This window comes from Aotus nancymaae, unplaced genomic scaffold, assembly GCF_030222135.1.
Source record: "Aotus nancymaae isolate 86718 unplaced genomic scaffold, 86718_ANA_hifiasm-v0.15.2.pri h1tg000062l, whole genome shotgun sequence".
NCBI classification, from domain to species: Eukaryota; Metazoa; Chordata; class Mammalia; order Primates; family Aotidae; genus Aotus; species Aotus nancymaae.
Genome location: NW_026988476.1, coordinates 11,897,703 through 11,913,014, shown reverse-complemented (window position 1 = coordinate 11,913,014; position 15,312 = coordinate 11,897,703). Strand labels below are relative to the sequence as shown.

At 31.5% G+C, this 15,312-nt stretch overlaps 1 protein-coding gene across 6 annotated transcripts in view; it reads right to left on the bottom strand.

Annotated features, from left to right (window-relative positions):
* Positions 1-1,977: 1,977 nt before the first annotated feature.
* The window catches only part of LRFN5 (leucine rich repeat and fibronectin type III domain containing 5), a 274,320-nt gene continuing 260,985 nt past the window's right edge, over positions 1,978-15,312 (bottom strand). For 4 of the 6 annotated variants that reach the window (XM_064365825.1, XM_064365826.1, XM_012469386.3 and 1 more), the window contains 3 exons: positions 14,459-15,171; positions 7,915-7,958; positions 1,978-2,426 (listed from right to left, as the gene is read on the bottom strand). In XM_064365825.1, the coding sequence (XP_064221895.1) occupies positions 2,409-2,426; positions 7,915-7,958; positions 14,459-15,171 (775 nt within the window). In that variant the 3' untranslated portion in view covers positions 1,978-2,408. The remainder of the gene's footprint in view (positions 2,427-7,914; positions 7,959-14,458; positions 15,172-15,312) is intronic. The other 2 variants (XM_064365829.1, XM_064365830.1) reach the window with 1 other exon arrangement.

Sequence of the window (15,312 nt, the reverse complement as noted above, 5' to 3'; positions counted from 1 at the left end):
TATGCATTAGATATACAATAAGCTGTATGTATTTATACTTACATGTTTTAGCAGCTTGATTACTTCCAAAATTGCCCAGGAATGTAGAGTAAAAGGAATGATATAAATGGTTTACAATCTATGTCCATTAACATTATCACTGAGACTTGTTACCATAGATTAGCTCATTCCTGTATCTTACAATATTCACAGCTAAAACAAATTGCTCTTATTTTTAAAATACAATTATGCCACTTTTTTGTAGAACTTTATGTTTTTGTAGAACTTTATTTGTAAGTGATCATTAATCTCATTTAGTTATGGGTATACACCTATGTTCTCTTAATCTCCTTAATATAAGAAGTAAATATCATTCCATAAAAACAATTGATTCTTGCATACCTTGAGAATCAGAGTCTGTGCCTAATGTTCCTCATAAACAACATTAAAGAAAGGAAATATCTACGTTATGGGTGTCTGAGTAATTTTTGATTGAATGTATGTATAAATGGAAGTTTGGGATTTAGGAGTAGGGGATGCAGTGTAAAGACTTGAAGTGATTAACTTTTGTTCTAAGTCACTAACAATCTGTTCCTTGGAAAACAATAGCATAAATATCCTAAATGAATGAAGAAGTAGATGAAAGTACAGGCTATGCACAACACTGTGCTATTATCACCATCAAGAAAGCAAAGAATCAGCTCCAAAGGAGTGGGAGGAACGTAAGAATAAACAGGAAAATGTCCTTGAGGAAACAAGAGAACTGAAAATGTCACCTTGAGCTGAGATCCAGGAAAGCCATTCCTGTTCCTGACTCTCTTTTTACACATGTGTATTAGGAGAAAAGTTGTATATAACAGAAAAGGATTTGCAGAGGCAATGCATAATGTTCATTCTGTATCATTTTAATTATCATACACATTTATGTATGCATATGCACACACACCCATAAGCAAAATTGTTCCAGGGTATTAAAATTGTCAAGAAACAGAGAATTAGGTAAATTGCCCAATGTCACGACTACAAAATGTAACTACAAAAATTCAATTCAAACTTGTAACTTCTGTTTCAGTCTTGTATTGTGTGTGTCAGATAGTGTGTGTGTATGTGTGTGTGTATGCATGCAAACAATCTTTGTCCATTGTCCTGAGCACAACTTCCAAGTGTTCTCTAATAGCTAATGTCCTGAAAATACTCATTAGATGAGGGGATATTTGTAATATTCCAAATGTGGAATAATTAACGGATTAACCTGAATTTCTTAAAAGGCAAACAGTTTTCTAGCTTTTCTGTTTTGAACTTAAAAAAACTACATACTGGTCTCAATGATAACTATCAGAATTACCAAGGAATAGAGATATAATCTATAATAGAGAATCTGAATTCAATTGGAAGTAACAATGCTACCATGAAATTTTTTTGTAACTTATTGCTTTGCCATGTATTGTGATAAATGTACATGCTTTCAAATTTTATGCAAATATCTATTCTACGACAACATGGAAGATTACTGTGCATGAGTAACTAGCCAAATTCCCACAGCTCAGGCCTGCTTCACACCAGGAGCAGCTCTTAAATGCTTATCTTGGATATTGCTTAAATATGACTGCATCCCCCTATACTAGCCATCAAAAATCACCCACTTCTACATGTGCTGGTATTAAGTCAGATGCATATTCTTTGTTCTTACCCAGAACTTGTGCAAAATTAGAGAAATGTGCACTTATGATGAAACATACGGCTTGTAATTATTAAAACCTCTTTTGAACTGGCTCTCTAGAAAAGCAACAAATCAATCTGGATTAATTGTAATATTCCTATCTTGATCATTTTGGAAGTTTTACTAGGAGAAGAGAGCCTTTATCATTTTCTGTCCTATAATGAGGCATAAAATAAGTATAAATTTGCTTAAATAGCTATACTGCTCTGCTTGTAATCTCTCAAGGTTTTTGCACTGCCTACATGTAAAACAGTATTATTAGTTCTTGCAATAATTATTTCACCACTCACATTTGAAGCAATGTGTGCTTTCACAAATCAGGCAATGTGCAAATTCTGTCATAGTAAAACATTTATTTGTTAAAGTGATATAGATTATTCAAGATTCTACAGTCTGTTAAATCATGGATGGCAATGTAAGATGGATTGATACAGAACTTGATGTCAATGTAGGCTTTTTCTCTTTCTTAAAAATAAAAAATACTTGTAGGCCAGAAGAAAAAAAAATTTGGTTTTAAAAGAGGATGAACCATGGTCTGATGGAGCCAGTTCCGCCAGCATCAGAGACTTTCACCTCGGCTCCTGTAGACAATTTCTTCTACGACACCAGTTCAACAATTAGCCTTTGTGAATTGAAACATTTTTGAATTTTATCCAGTAAAAATATCAGTGGCAATTTTTTTCAGGAGGGAGAGGAGAAGTGGTGCTCTTCAGATTAACTCCAGCCTCTGAAATAAAAGAAAAAGGAAAAGGAAAAAAAAAAAAGAAAGAAAACACATAGCTAATAAGATCATTGTGCTACCAATCTAAAAGTTACTGAACTGTAAGCACCCAGGCAGGAGTTTATTGCCGTGAAATACAACACACACCCATGAAAACTATCTAAACATGCATATAAACATATAAAATGTTGCTTGGTGACTTCAAATCGGTGACTATATAAAAGTATCTTTTTTAAAAATCTAAGTGTGTGAAGCCTAGATGATAATGTAAAGTCAAAGCCACATTGTAAAATGGCATTTTCTCTTGCTTTGATTTTCACATATATAATTTCAAGGTAAGATAAAAAATTAATAAATAGTAATTGCAGTTATTAATGCATGCTACTCAAATTTTAACGAACATTTATACTGGTTTTTAAAATGCAAATATATTAGGTCAAATTTGTTCAACACTTCTAAAACCTAAATTTAAAAAAATATTCTGCTAGAAAATGTGTACGATATTAAAACTTTACAAATATTTGATTATACATTTAATGTTAGTAAATTATTCATCTTAACTAAGTTTTTCACCCACAAAACAAAATAAATGGAAAACTCACAATAACTCTTAAAGGCACTCCCTAGTTGAATTAAACATGATTTTGAAAGAAAGTAACATAAAAATTATTTTACAAAAATATTAAACATACAACTGTGAAAATACTTTTCCTCTGTGTTCTCAGTCTTCATTGATTTAAGATATGTCTAATGAAGTCTGCTCCTGATGAAAATGGAAAATAATTAACGCTGATAACTCTACGTGGAAATTGGCACTAACATATAAATTTTCCTTGTGTTTGGCCAATATTTTTATCTTTACAATGAACACAGTAAAACATTAGTTATGCTGTTTGGCAGTTAAGTTAGAAATAGTTGGGTAGTTTGCATTTATACTGAAAATGCCTTAAATAAAATTTCTTAAGCAGTATTTGCTGTATTCTGACCAATAAAATATGTATGCATTTGTGTGTGTGTGTGTGTGTGTGTGTGCACGTGAAGCTTTGCACAAGAGCTATAGCTTATTCTCTGATTGCTTGCACAGGCCTTTAAGATAATTACTTCCTGATTTTAATAAATTTGACTTGTGATTATTCCATATTTACTATCAAGCAATAATGTAAACTTTGCCATAAAATCTCTGTTACAGATGAGTACAGTTTTTTAGATAATTAATATATAAATTGATAAAAAGCTAATGTTGGTTATAAATACACAGCAACATTGTTAAAAATATAGAAAAACACAAGGTTAGAAAAATACATAAAATAAGAGCCAAAGAGAAAAGCAAATTTTATGTATGATGTAAATATGCTTTCAATATGTTTCCAGGTGAGAGTGATCAATGAAAAATATTTGCTTCTGCAGGAGGAGGTTTCTATGATTCTTTACAAGTAAATTTTTTAAATAAGAGTTATAGAATAAACACATATGTAGGAAACATTAGGCAATTTTTGTAGTAAAGCATGCTTTTAACACATGTATTTGAACGCTAAATCAAATTTTAAAAAAGGGGGAGAACCTTTGAGTCAGCAATGTTTAGAAGTCGTTTCCTTGTTTAGTAATCCTAGCTATAAAACATCAGAATCTCTCAGTTCTTAATTACATTCAGAATAAGGGCAGTGATAAATGTTTTCCCACATTGATTCATTTTTTTCTTCTCTTAATGTTCTGATAGCTTACATTTCCTATTTATTTTTTAGTATTGTTAATAAGACTATCCACAGTTTTTTGCATCATATCACTCACTATTAAATTAGGACAATAGACAAAACATCCTAAACCTACTAAAACTTGATTGTTTTTAGTTTTTGTAACATTTGCACCGTATTTAGTCTGAATTATTTTTATTGTTTAATACTCTTGTAATTTTTTGTTTTATGTTTAGATATTTATAGAATTGCTATAGGAGCTGCCTATTGATAAGTAAATTAAAAAGTGTTATTTTGGATCTTCTATCAAATACCAGTTTTTATTTGGCTCCAAATTGTTTAATAATTTAATATTGCTACATCTTCAAGGCACACAAACTTCATAGTTTACAAAATTTTTGCTGTTTGCTAATATTCAAAATTAGTAGCATTTATATTTCATAGTTTGTTAATAGTATTATTTAATGTGAAATTTAAGTAAATCTTTAAGATATATGAGCTTATAAAATTATTAACTTGATACTAAATTAAAGTTTGCTATCCTGGAACTATTTATTTATTTATTTATTTTATTTATTTTTTTTTTGAGACGGAGTTTCGCTCTTGCTACCCAGTCTGGAGTGCAATGGCGCGATCTCGGCTCACCGCAACCTCCGCCTCCTGGGTTCAGGCAATTCTCCTGCCTCAGCCTCCTGAGTAGCTGGGATTACAGGCACGTGCCACCATGCCCAGCTAATTTTTTGGAATTTTAGTAGAGACAGGGTTTCACGATGTTGACCAGGATGGTCTCGATCTCTTGGCCTCGTGATCCACCCGCCTCGGTCTCCCAAAGTGCTGGGATTACAGGCGTGAGCCACCGCGCCCAGCCCCCTGGAACTATTTATAACTTAAAAACTTTAATTAGTTATTTTGTCCACTGTCACTTTCCTTCTAGGTATATTGCAACTTTTACTATGTTATTCCTTTTTCTAACTTGACATTTGGTATAGTATCATAACATCATTTTATATCAAAGGGAGTACATCAATATAAAAAGGAAAAACTGTTGATATCCAATTTTACCAATATGAGCTGTGCTATGATCCAAATAATGAATAATTTAGCAATATATACCATTACATTTCACAGTGATTTTGCAATGTTTTTCTTAGTATATTCCAGGTGATGTATGATAATGATATCTATATTTCAGTAGCTTTTATCAAGGTAATTCTTTTTTATTACAAGTAAGATATACACTGGTCCCTTAACAATCTTCACATATATGGTGCCTTTCTTGTTAACTTTCCAAAACTATTTTTGCTAAAATCAATTTCACTATTCAGGTTATCAATTATTTTGAAATATTTTCTTAAATAAAATATCTTTGCAGTATTTTACCTACCTTCACATAAAGTTACCAAAATAACCTTTAATATACTTTAATAACTTTATCACAAATTTATATAAAGATATTCTACATCAGCATTTTAATATAGAATATTTAATAAACTCATCTCTATTTCATGATGCATTTGTGCCATGCATTTTATAATCCCCAAATAGAAAGTTGAAAACATGTAGTTGTCTTTGAATGGAAAAGAGAAAAAAGTTGTACTCATGTATATGAAAGCATATGTTTCTCAAAAAATTTATCAATAATTCCTTTCCCCTTTGCTCTCAATTCATTTTAGTGTCATTAAAATTTTATGATTATATTATAAAAGAATTATATTATATTTCAAGGCCACTCTATTTCTATAAACATTCCAAAAGGCTTCTAAAAAAGAAAATTGGCATGGGGCATGTTATGAATAATGGAAATGAAATAAGTGTTTTAATTCTCTATGCTTAGAAAAAAATTCATCTTAACAGGTACCTCAGTATGATTGGCTACAGAAAACCCAGAACTAAAAATTTGCAATCACAAAGTGTCTCTGCCTGCTCTCCACCTCAGTTCATTCACACAATGACAATGTGAAAGGCTATGAGATAGCTAAAAACACACAGGTCACACACTGTCGTCAGTAGAGGCATCACTGTTTGATCTGCTCACAGTGGTATACACAGGCCTACTGCAGCACAAATCATTTTACCAAGGATCAACAATAGTTACCAGGGGGTCATACAGTAACTTAAATCTAATAATAGAAAGTTAGCAAGGAGCTGGTTAATAAGTGAAGGATGTATCCTTAAAACTATTATTTGTCTTTGGGTTTGTTTTACTTGCTAATATTTATAGAAGGAGGAACAAGGTAGCCTAAGTAGGAAGCGAAGTTTTGTATAATATTATGACAGCCATTATTTTTAATGATATTTTCTTAACTTTTTGTAATACTAATCACTTTAAAATAGTCATTATTAAAAGCCTTATGTATGTATCACATTGGTAAATTTTGTGCTATATCTAGTGGTACAAAGAAATTATCTCTAAATTCAATTTCTAATAATATAGAAAAATAAAAACATGCATAATTATATACAATATGCCCTTTCAAATGTGAATTTTTAGGAAATTCTTTAAACTGATAATTGAAAAATTACTTAGACATTTACGCACCTGCTTCCAAATTTTAATACAACATTTAGTACCATTTTGGCTTGTGTTTCTTATAGATTAATCACCTTCTTCTAATCCCTATCTAAGGGTATCTTAAATTTCAGGGTGGTTGCATATGATTTATTAAAGTTACATGATAAATGAACTTTAAAAATGAAAGAGAGCAAGAGAAAGAGGAACAGAGAGTGATGGGTAGAGACAGGGAAAGAGAAATGAGAAAAGAGGCTAAAATTGAGACTGAAAAAAAAGGGGTGATGGAGAAACAAGACACCTTCATGCAGGTCAATTCACTGCACGCAACAGAACACAAAGCATGTGCCAGACATTGTGCTATTGATTGTTTCCAATGAGCCATCTGCTCTTTTTTGCAACATAAGAATGGAATTCTAAATTCAGTAAAGAAATGATGCATGAAAATATTTTGATTTGTGGATGGAATTCATTAGGGAAGACCCTGAAAATTGACAAAGTTATTTTTCTTTTAAATATAAAATGTTAAAAACCAAGACCCTATTTTTACTACCAGCAAATAAATCAATGACCCTTTTTAGATCTGTTAAAAGCAGATTTTGTGTGTGTGTGTGTGCCAAACCTCAAGCAAATGGCTGATGCTTCCAGCTGTTTGAACAGATTGCTAAAGTGCTGCTCTGCTCTGGAAACACACTCTCCAGTCCAATTAAAATTCAAGAATCAAATACTCATTTCAAACATAAGAAAAAAAACACTCAAGAAGAATAATTGGTTACTGACAAAGGAATACCATGAATATTTCATATGTAGTCTTTTGCTCCATTTTAAAGAGGCTTCATTCATTTTAGATAACATTGAAACATTTCTGTTCGTCTGTTTTTAATGAGGCATGTGTCATCTCAGCTCTTATTAGGATATGGAGGTCATGGATAGGAGTAAACACATTCTTATCAAAGTACTGTCTTCACATTTGGAAATATTTGTAGAACTGCATATTACATCATGTATGACTACAAGAGTAATTCCAAAGTTGTATGCATTATTAGTATTAACTTTATTTCTTAGAGGACAAATCAGAGATGTTTAGTTAACCCAAAATATCTCTGAATTTAGAAATTGTAAATTCACTTAACCAAACTAAACTTCAGTCTACACTGTTGAACACTGTAAGTAAATTCTAAAAGAAAATTTCAACAAGCTACACAAATTAACAAACCAATTACTTAAAATTAACTTACTAAAAGTGTATACCTACTTAAGTGTTGAAGTATGTTACAGGTAATAAGAATCTCACCTGTGTTTCCTGGACAATCTGGTCAACATTAGTCAGCAAAGCATCTGGGAATAAAATGTTCATTGTCATAAACCATTCATATTTTAAAGAAATAGATTCAAAAAACTTCTTACTGAAATCTTGGTAGGACTTTATACCAAGAATTAACAAAGATTCATCTAAAGTTTTTTTTAAAAAAACTTACCAGTTCATGGGTTAATTGCAATTGACTTTTATAATATTTCAGTTCTCTATGACTACTTTCTTATTCCTAATGCTTAAATATAGAATTTTCAAAAATGTTACTCTAATAACTAAAATGAGTGATTTTCAGTATGGATTTGCTTTTCCTGACAGGGTTCAATAAGATAATCAAGTTTCTGTTCATTTTCCCTATTCACAGTTGGCATTTCAACCATATAGATTCATATGATTAATATCCAAAAATCATCAAGGAAAAAAGAATTCAAAGCAGAAAATATAGTTTAACTATGTTCACCATATATAGTATAAAATAATCATTTATGATATTAACCATCATTCAGTACCCACTCCCCAAATAATAGCTCATGTTTTAACAAATACCTGTTCATCTTTGTGTAAGACACTAACATTCTAAATACAAACATTCTTCCTTTAAATATTTATATGTAGGTTCCAATTGCCTATAAATGTTTAATACCATTACATAAACCTGTGCAGTACACATTCTATTTCTTTCCAAAATGTCTTCTTCTCAAGCAAATCTAATCATTGAGAATCCACACATGAGAGAAAACTAGGAGTAAACGTTAAATCCTTCTTAGGATTCACAGGTGAGTGTCACGAGACTGAGACAAATTGTTTTTTACAAAACCTTCAGCATAGATATTCATGTAAATATACAATGGCCATTGGAGATTAGATTTTACATAAAAGCAATAATAGGACATGTTCACATTATAGATGAAAAAATGATTACACAATTGTATTATGGTAGAGCCAACAGCCAACATAGTATATTTCATAAGCTCCTGACTTTACTCAAATAATTATTTATTAGACATATTCTAGAGCAGAACATAATATGTACATAGCCTATGTGTCAGGTAAAATTAAATGTACAACCACTTCCAAACACAAATACTTTAAATGAAGGTGCCAGCATGGCTTTTTCCTGAATGAATTTGAAAATATTTTGTTTTTAGACTTCATGAACATAACAGTCACCAAGTTTGAAATGGATGAAATTAGGTTATAGAGGTGGTTATCATTAAAAATGCATAAAATTAAATTTGTACTTTATATTCTATTGTTATCTAATAAGTAACAGGTATAATTTTTACAGTTTTTCTGGAAGAAGTTCTCTGATAGCCAGCCCATTTAAATCTATATTTTTTCATGTAATTGCAATTTAATTTATATTGCAGGACATAAAATTATGATTTTAGCTGATTAATATTATGAGTATAGATAGTTATATGTCTATATAGTATATATACAGCCAGATATTTGTTGAGCACATATATATTTATACAAATATATATGATGTATATATTTATTCAATGTTAACTTTAGATCCCAAATTTTGACTTTGAAAGAGCTGAACGTAATCAGAAGACAATCATTTTAAGTGTACCATTACACTTATCAAAGTAATCAGTGATTACATTGTTATATTGACTCCATGTGTAATTTGATGAATTTCCCAATGCATTACCATTACCTTAATGAGGTAATTTACTACTTAAATATATTCCTGGTTATAAATTGTTACTTTCTATATGCCACTTCAGATAACACCACATTTTTAGGATGGCTCGATCACAATATGTTTACCACTCTTTTTATATTTTAAGTGGTCTTCTGTATACTGCTACAAGAATTGATTATTTCTGTGGGAAAACATAATAATAAATGAATAAATAAGAAAGATATGAGCAAACTAATTTTATTCATAATCCCATTGTGTATTTATCTAGCATGGGAAGAAAAAGACTGAGTAATCTGCCCTTTGAAAGTAAAAATTCAAATACTGATTTTAATCATTTACTCTTTTCTTAATGCCAATTTTTAAATGATATATTTCTTGTCTATAAATTTCATCAAATGTCACTAACATTCTAAGGTAAAGTGTTATTATTGGCAACATAAGAGGATCAGAAAAGTATCCTTTCCATACACAATCCACTGCTGCGCAGAAGCCCTTTCCTCAAAACATTTCACACTCACACAGAAGCATACATTGTTAAAATAAAATAACTGGACTGTTCTTGAAACAGGGGAAGGCTGAGCAAGGGAAAGACAGCAGATAGTCTTCATTCTATCTAACATAAATGAACAGTGTTTTGTTAGCATTATAAAATGCAATTGGAAATCAACTATGCTGAGAAGACAATGGCTTGTGTTTGCTATCTTCTTAAGAAATGTCTCATAGGTTCACAATTGTACCTATAAGATGATCCTTTATATTTAAGGATTTTTTAAAACTCCTGGAATTAAAAAAATCCTTAAATTTATTACCCATAACAAAATTTAGGAACTAAAAGGCAATTGATGTAAATTTTAGGGTAACTTCTAAAAATTTTAGCTTTATGAATGATATAGTTTCTTTTCAAAACTACAAGCAAATAAAATAGTAAAATTCATATGAGTGCAAGTACTTTTAATAGAAGAAAAAGTACTTTATAAAACAAAAAGAAAAATATTTCTGGAGACAAATGGAACACATTTATGTTTTTTAATTCTTTACAAATTTGTGGAGAAAGTATGCATCTTTCAAAGATTACAGTTGTTACGTTTAGAGATTTCTTAGACTCGTTCAAAACTTACATTCCAAAATTTTAAGTAAAATATATCTACAAAGCAGGTAAAAATCACTGTTTTAAAGCATGAAACAACTTACTGAGACCTCCACTGACTCCTGTAATGGTTAGAAAAAAAAAGGAAATAAATTGGCCACAGTTCGGGTGTTACTGTGTCTAATTTATTTATTCATTTATTTACTTTTTTTCGTCTTCTCTTTGGAGATGGAGTCTTGCTCTGTCGCCCAGGCCGAAATGCAGTTGGGGGATCTTGGCTCACTACAACCTCCACCTCCTGGGCTCAAACAATTCTCCTACCTCAGCCTCCCGAGTAGCCGGGACTACAGACTCCCGCCACCATGTGCCTAGCTAAGTTTTTTGTGTTTTTGCTAGTGACAGGGTTTCACCATGTTGGCCAGACTGGTCTTGAACTCCTGACCTCAAGTGATCTGCTCCTCTTGGGCTCTCAAAATGCTGGGATTACAGGTGTGAGCCACTGTACCCGGTCACTGTTTCTTCTTTAAATTGTACTTTATTTACTTATGTATTCATATATTTTTAGACTAAAATAAATAATGTCCTTCAAACTAAAATATACTGCTTCTTAAAAGTTTTAGGTGCTTTAGATGCTTCATTATCCATTTATGACACTTCTGTAATAATAGTTTTGTGTTTTCAATTGAGGGACAATTATTCAAAAGGAACAAAAATAATGCAGGAATGCAATTAAAAAATATTTGAAGTAAATGTCATTTAAAATATGCATAATGACAAACACATTACTGTGTTTGTTTCTCACATTGAACAAGCTGAAACTAGAATGTAAAATGACAAAAAGGAAAAAACATAATATGGCCAGACACAACAAACAGCAAACCACATGCTTCATACAGATGACTGGTTAAACGAGGAATACAATAATAAATGACAGAAAGGAAAACAAGAAAAGGACAGAGAATTTGTTGCTTACGGTAATATAATATTTAGATCACAAATCTAATTAATGAAAATTCTTATTTCCACACCCTCCTCCCTATCCATATTTATTTATCTACTTATTTACTCATTTATTCATCTAAGCAACAATTGTGTTTCAGATATCATGATAGGTAATATCATTCCAAACTTTTCCATAGACTTACTTTTCAATCACTTCACAGTGCAATTACTTTAAGCAAAAATGTCTTCATATGTTTATAAACAAATACAAAAAAGTGACCCTCTTGATAATCCAGTCTTTTGTTAATCTCTCAAAATATAGACTTTTTGAAGGGCAAAATCTAGGCCACATATTCACCTTTCTATCATTTTTAAGAACAAGTATTCAAGCATTTGGTTTAAATATTGTAAAAATGGTCATGCTAAAAATATATTAAATAACATTAAATTATTTTCAATGGTGTTAGTCAAACAAAATAAATCTCATATGGTTAAATATCACGTAGTTTTAAATGTCTATGAGAAATATAAGATATGTAATCAAAGTTTCATTAGAAACATAAGTAGGAAATTTTCTTTTAAAAATACTGGAAAATAAAAAGTTCATCAGTAACTTAGAGTACATATGTTAACCTTGCTAATGTTGCCTGATTTCAGAGCATTCTTACAACCTTCATAATTCCAGAAATTATTTGGGGATTCATTTCTTTAAGTCTTAAAAGCATTTGTATGTTCAATATTCTTTAATACTAGGCTGATAAATCTAAGAAGGGTAAATTTAGTTAGCTTCTACTAATCAACACCTTTGTGTTGAATTGTGTAATTGATGTTCATTAAAAATATGAATTTTTGCAATTGATGTTAATTAAAAATATTTAGGTGGAATTAGAGCATTACTACATTAATGGTGCTGAAAACATATTTCACTCTGAGTGCTGCTTTTGATTTCACAAACTATTACCACATGTGATCTCATCTATTCCTTAAAAGAAATACATAACTGAGCAGTGAAGGGTGATCACACCTTGCAAATGTGAAAGGCAAACATTTGAGAAACAGAAGTAGGACAGAGAAGGGATTTAGTAAACACCTAAATAAATAAAAGCCCACTGGATAATTATTTTCAACACTGGTACTGAAAGTAATCTCTAACGGCTTTAATCTTACATGCTACTGAATGCCATCACAATACATTGCGTATGAGAAGATGTGGCCCTGTCAAGTTAAAAGTAACTGAAATTGTTGTAAATGCTTCTAACAGAAGGAAATTAACAATCCAACATTCCTCACTTGTGTCTTAAGTGGTATTTCAAGTGATCTGAAAAAGTTAATAAACTTTCACTGTGTGCTAAACTTACTCCCAAGGAGTGGTTAATATAAAGATAGTAAAGTACTTATCTTATGATATCACAGTTAAAATGTCATTTATTTTGTGGAAAGGAATTGGTCTAAGTTCTCACATGAGACTTATTCTCAAAACAAAATAAAACGAAACCTTTTTGATGTTAACCCTGTTTACAGATCTTTAATAAAACATCATTAAGGTAGCATATAATTAAGTTTTTCAAGGAATGAATAGAAACATTTATCTATAGACCTCGATTTCAGGAAATTTCCAAGAATTCTACCTTATCCAGGAGCAATATTAGTTTCTACTATATTTAAAATCTTGTTTTAAAAAATGATGTATTCCCACTAATTGACAGGATTTCTAGTTGAATTTATCACAGTTTTTGGTTAAAATAGAAAACACATTTACTTTAAAAGAAAAACATTCAAATGCAAAACTATAGTGCAGAAGGGAAAACACCACTATCTGCTTAATGAGCAATGACTTATAAATATAATGAGAACACCATTAGAAGTTTTTAAATTGTACTTGCTGATAAAAATAAACACTCCTTTGATAAAGGCAGTCTTCTGTGTTTGTCTCTCTCTTATCTTGCATTAAGAACAATATAAAACTCATTCAGAAAATGTGTATTAAATGAATGAAAACACCTTCATATTATTAGAGTGTTGATGAATCCAAAATATATTGTACTTTTTTTCTCCTTTCCACTGAAAAAGCTGTGTCATGGAGGAGAAATATCTTAGAACCATTAAGGCACCTGAACCAAGGATGTTGTTTAGAAGGGAACTTATTTTAACATTATCTCGGTATACTAATTGAATATTTTATTTTAAATAATTTAGCAACATAAAGTTGTTCTACAACATTTCCCTAAAAACAAAGGCAACACTATTACCATTGAAAGAAAATATACAGCCTACTTATTAAAAAATATCAATTATCCATAGATGGCCCTTGGTAAAATTGGAGAACATATCATTTTTATGCAATGCTTACTTTTTCTGTAACAATGTTTATTTTTTAATCTGCTGTTGCTAGTCCTAGAATAGGGAAAGGCACTGCTGCTATGTCATGCTTTTTCCCTCATCCATTTTATTTATGTTTCCTTCCAGTATACATATACATACATACATATATACAGTTATATATGTATATATATACTGTACCTGAGAAGGTTTATTTATAGACAGCATTGGAATTGCAAATTCCAATTTTCTATGTGAGTTCTCAAAATGATTTTTCATGAAAAAGAAATAATAAATGACACAGAGCTTTCCAGTAGCCCCTCAGAATTTGAGAGTTGCTTTTCCACTATGACCATCAGAACAGTCAGACTGAATAAACATCCCATTCATAGACATGCTTCTTTTAGAAAACAGTCCACATGTGTTCGGTGAGTTAATATAGCAATAGTATTCCTTTAATTCTCCATTGAGGGAGTACTCGTGCCTTGCTCTGGATCTCTCAGCAGGCAAAGTGAGAAACTTACTTGGCTTTGTATGTGCTCTTTTAGATGTGGGCCCCTCTCTGACAGAATCGGGAGGTCGGCTAGCTAACTGCAAGGCAGTTGAGTTGTTCCTGTTAGTGTTTTGGGACTCAACATTTGTGCCAGCTTCATTCTGTGGTTCGGTACTTGGCTTTGGGCCAGTCTTTCTTTTCTGCTTTTGGGACACAGAAGTGCTTGAAGTCCAGGAAGGAGGCAAAGCAGAGGTAGTGGTAGAGGAGTCCTGACTCGAACAAGTTTCTGAAGATTGAATCACGTTGTCAGTGGCAGCTTTACAACACTGGGCATTCTCTTCGTGTCCCACAGCTTGTTTGGACACAGACTGGGGCAGCGTTACACTGCAGCCTTGTATCTGAGCCCCATTAGTTTGAGAATAAACATTGCTAACCTTGGTGACCTTGTGTTGCCCATTATTGTTGCAAACCTTATACCGGATCATCAGAATGATGATGAATACCAGCACAGATGCTACAATTATTCCACCAATAATAATAATCATGGTGCCTCCCAAAAATTGGGACTGCATGAAATGGCAACGCACATAATCCTGTTCCGTAGTAAACTGGATGCAACCCACGACTCTTGTGGCAGTGAGGGAAGTGATGCCATCATCGTATATGGCCAAGACACATAAGTCATACATAGTTCCGGCAGCCAGATTATTGACCAGAAAAGTTTTGCTCGTAGGAGGTATCATTCTGAGGGACAATGGAATTTGTGTTAATATTGAAAACAAAACAAAACATATACACACAAAGTCATTATGACTTTAGTTTGGTGTCGTTTTAGTATTCATTAAGATAAGCATATTTATAACATATGGATTGTTGGAAAATTAT